General features: G+C 44.9%; 1 protein-coding gene across 4 annotated transcripts in view; it reads right to left on the bottom strand.

Moving 5' to 3' along the window:
• The window catches only part of cep290 (centrosomal protein 290), a 30539-nt gene that overhangs the window by 25544 nt on the left and 574 nt on the right, over nt 1-4421 (bottom strand). For 3 of the 4 annotated variants that reach the window (XM_076027220.1, XM_076027223.1, XM_076027221.1), the window contains exons 2-9: nt 3444-3521; nt 3286-3355; nt 3148-3194; nt 2533-2667; nt 2172-2225; nt 1492-1638; nt 1204-1386; nt 485-574 (exon numbers count right to left, since the gene is read on the bottom strand). In XM_076027220.1, the coding sequence (XP_075883335.1) occupies nt 485-574; nt 1204-1386; nt 1492-1638; nt 2172-2225; nt 2533-2667; nt 3148-3194; nt 3286-3355; nt 3444-3521 (804 nt within the window). Of the gene's footprint in view, nt 1-484; nt 575-1203; nt 1387-1491; nt 1639-2171; nt 2226-2532; nt 2668-3147; nt 3195-3285; nt 3356-3443; nt 3522-4168; nt 4398-4421 lie in introns of those variants that run through there. The other variant, XM_076027222.1, reaches the window with a different exon arrangement.

Genomic DNA, 4421 nt, shown 5'->3' with positions numbered 1-4421 from the left:
TTGTGGCCAGTGAGCGATGGTGAAACTGATAACGGCACTTTCTCCTTTCTTTTGAACACAAGGCACCTCTTGACAAATATTTGTAAAAAAAAAAAAAAAAAGAAAATGAAATAATAATAATAATCATAAATTTCTCATTAAGAGCAGACAAACGAGGCCATTAAAAAAAAAAACAGCGGGGCATGGAAGTACAATCGGTCTCAGCTGCGTTTCTCAGTCAGTATTTCATGCAATGTGCCCAATCATACCCCCATTTCTTTCTCTGAGGGGGTTGGAAGAAGCGGTGAAACTAAACCGCAGCGGCAATCAGATGACTTTCTAAACTCGGCTGCTTCGGTTGCTTTTTGGAGCCAGATTTGAATGAACGACTCTTCCTGCCTACAGGAACAGGGGGTTTTGAACGTCTTCCAAGGTGCATGAATGTATTGCAGCAACGATCGCGCGTGTGTGTGTGTGTGTGTGAGCGCAGATGATTCATACCCACCTTCCACTCCTCCACTTTGGCACCGACCGCTACCATGATGGGGTCGTCCTCCCCTGCCATGCCGTGAATCTTGTCCGTTAACTCCCTGACCTGCGCGTCAGACAGGCCAGCGGCAGAGCTGTGATTGATTCGCAGGCTGCTCCGGTGCAATTAACAGCAGCAGTGGCGTCGCGCGCCGAAGTGAACCCAGCGGCTGATTTATGAAGCGCCGCGTAAAGGTGGAAAGACGCGGTGGCGGCGGGGTTCAACCTTCTGCTATCTCTGCCACGGTTCTAGGGTTTCAAAGCACGGCGCTAATCTCCATTACAGGAATGAAAAGACACACCATATGTACTGATGCCGCGAGGAGCGTCTCATAAATAAACTCAATTTGCTAATTCAAACCAGCGAGTATGACCGCCAACAAATTAGGTTAAAATATCTCTTGGAAAATATACAAATAATGGTACGTATAATACTTTTTTGATTCAATTTGGGGTTCTTGTGAGTCAAATGAATTCCACAGTATATTGAATTATGCAACATAAGCCGTAACTGGGGGAGCTCATTATTGTTATTTACTTGTTGTGTTTGCCGAATTACATTTCAAATTTCATTTCTTTCAGGTGATTCGATTTCGCAAAACTTCATAATACAAACAGTAATTATCTCTTCGGTCTAATATTGCCCCAATTTAGGATCATTAAACAGTTGAAATGTTCCTGGGAGGACGTTTTTACTTGTAACTTGGCATGATCCCTCTCCTTCCGCAGCTGGTCCATGAAAGAGTCGGTCTGCTGCACCACGATCTTCATCTTGTTGTACTCGTCAGTCATCTTCTCCATCTCCTTCACCGACTCCTCCAGGCTCTTCTGCAGCTGCTCATTCTGCGACTTGAGGTGCACGTTTTCTTCCTCGGCCCGCTAAAAACGGGAACGACAACGCAGAGGAAAAAGATTTTCCGATAGTGGACAAAAAGAAGGGTGATGCTTTTCCTCGCTTGAACGGCGGGAGTTCCCTCTGGGCACCTGGAGATCCTCGAAGTACTGCCGCATCTCCATCTTGGCCAAGTTCAGCTTCCTCTGAGTCTCGGCAATCTCGTCTTTGGAGGCGAGCGGCTCCTTGCGGTCCAGCTCCCCTCGGTAGAAGTCCACATCCTGCTGGAGCTGCTCGTTCTGCTCGGACAGCGGGAGAGACGCGGTAACAATCACTCTTCTTTTTTTTTTTTTCTTTTTTTTTGTTACTAGCTTACTAGCTAGCTTACTAGCTAGCTTGATAGCGCACTTTGATGAAGATTCGTCTCAAAGACGCGTGAGCAGCATCAAACTGTTTCAGGGCAACGGTGTGATGACTCGCCGCAGTTCAAAACATGCAATTGCGAGTCAGCATTAACTTCATATTTCAACCACTGTTAAGTAGGAAAAAAATGATTCAGAAAATGAAGCTTTTCCAGCAAAACCCCCCCGCCAGAATTCATTAAATTTCCAAAAATCAACTCTGTGCTTGGTGCAGGGATTCACCTTGGCGCAGCATACCAACACTATCACTGCTCTACTTGTCCTAGTTTTACCACCAACTATATTTCTTACCTTCTTCTTTATCTTTTTAATCTTATGCGGTGAAACGAGAGCAGACAGACAGAAAGAGGCGGTGACATTACTGGAGGGAGATTCATGCATTTGGAAAGCTTGTTATCGGAGCTGCATACCTCTCTCTTGAGCTTCCTGACCTCATCCTCAGCCTCCTCTGCTCGGGCAACCAACTGGGCAACCGAAATGGAAACAACACAAATAAACCAAAAAAAAAAAAAAAGATGGTTATATTTAAATGTAAAGACAATGTATTCACACACAAAAAAAATGTGTGTCACTTGTACCTGAACCTAAACCCGTAAAGTCGTTCACTGACCACGGGGATGAGTGCACATGGTATTTATTTAGTCATCTTTACTTAATCATCAATGATGCAATTTTTGGTGCTAAACAGTGAGCCACTAGTTTTTAATATCTGCTCAGATACCAGGGGCTCAATATCGAATCTCACGTCCGGCGCTTGTGCGTGCCTCGTACCTCCTCCTTGAGTTTCTTCTCTTTGCCCATTTCCTTCTGCAAGTGGCCGAACTCCTTCTGTCGCTGCTCCAGCTGGGCTTCCAGTTGCAAAATCTCGTCCCTCAGGAAGCGGTTGTCTGGACCGGCGCCAAGACTCTGAGCCGGACGCACCGGAAACAAGACGTGCAAAGCAGAAAAACACCCCCCACCACCAAAGCTCTTAGTCTCCGTCTGTGCGGGCTAATTCAGCGTGTGTGTGTGTGTGTGTGTGTGTGTGTGTGTGTGTGTGTGTGTGTACACGCAACGTTAACAAACTGCTAAACCGGGATTAGCTGCTGGCAAAGAGACGAAGCAAAGTCTAATTGCACAAAAAACATTTCTTAAAAAATATTCCAAAAAAAGAAACAATGCGGTTGAGAAACGAGAAGCAGTGGCTGCGCGCTTGCATGGAATTAGCTGTAATCCTCTTAACCTGCTGTCACTCAGTGGTCACTACAACCAATCCCTTTGTCGCCGGAATTAGAATCCATGACTAGCTACAAGATTTGGCACCGGTTGCCGGAAAAGCGGGCAGCATGAGAGGCGAATCGCAGTAGTCTGGAGCAGGAGAGGAGCGGTGCTGGAAACAGGCCTCACCTTGCACTGTTGTTCAAGCCGTGACACCTTGGCAAGGAGGTCCTTCTCTGCAGCAACAGGAGACATCAACGCAATTGTTTGGAAGTGCCGAAAAACTTTAATATGTGTGAAAGATTCTGATTGACTGAAGTCACTGACCGGTCTTATCATGCTTGACCCCGATGTCGTCCAGAAAGCGCAGGGCCGCCTCGAGTTCCACGTCTCTTAACTGGCAGGCAGAGGACAACAGTTAGTATATGAATTAAAAAGAATAATTTTTAGAGACATCAGAACTTCTGGTGGGTTGTGCAAAACACCTTCAGCAGGCCTTGGAAGACTTTGAGGACTTGAATGATGCTGTCTGGATCCTTGTCGCCCACCTCCCATTGTTCGGGCTGCACGGGAAAAAAACACATAAGTTAAGAGTGAAAATCGAGTGAAAATCACAGCCAATCCCAGAATTACTTGAAATAATAAAATCAATTAAATGCAACAGAATGTGTCTGTGGATAATGTGGAAATTACAGTGAACACTAATGAACACACAATGAAAAAGAAAAATTCAAACAGTTGAAACAAAACAATGTGACTGGGTCACATTCTGCTGACCAAGCTGCCGAGCAAAGAGCTGCAAATACCGAAGTGATAATCTCAGACAAGAAGCCCAGAACTCTTTTATTGTTGTGTAAGCACAAAATCCTAATTACAGAAGAGGATTAGGGCTGTATGTGAGAAATGCATTTGGGCTGGAAGGTCTTTGTATCTACTCCTGCTGCTGCTGCGGTGTGGTTTAACAGCGGCTAGAATGCCGTAACTGCTGACACACACTGCGTTCCTCCTTTAGTGTCTGTATTCTGAAATGCACGGAGGAACGGACTCATCCTCCCAATCAACCTCCGGAAAAATTCTGACTTTAATGTCATAATGAAAATTTGTTCTCCTAATTTGCACTTTAGTCTTGGAATGAACCGTGTGCGTGAGGCTGAGCTGGAAGCAGAAGGAAATCAGAAGGGACCAACGCTCAAATGGATAAAAAGCTCACTTTTGTTCTGGCCATCTTCATTGTTACCTCTTTCCCTCTGGCTTTTCTTTCAATGACGTTGTAGAATGAAAACAAACTCAGATTACCAATTGTTTTTTGGGGAAAATATTTTAGAAGAATAATGCAACACTGGTGTTTGACTTTGCATCTGCATCTTTCACTCTTGAGTTGATGCGGTGTATAAAAAATATATATTATGAAGTTGGCAGTAGGTGTTTGACACTGCGAGGTGATGTGAGCTGTGCACAGTTAC

This window comes from Nelusetta ayraudi, unplaced genomic scaffold (genome assembly GCF_046127955.1).
Source record: "Nelusetta ayraudi isolate G7.1 ecotype Tasmania unplaced genomic scaffold, CSIRO-AGI_Nayr_v1 ptg000020l, whole genome shotgun sequence".
In the NCBI taxonomy this organism is placed as follows: domain Eukaryota; kingdom Metazoa; phylum Chordata; class Actinopteri; order Tetraodontiformes; family Monacanthidae; genus Nelusetta; species Nelusetta ayraudi.
The sequence above is the reverse complement of the archived record's forward strand: the minus strand, read 5'-3'. Positions and strand labels throughout refer to the sequence as shown.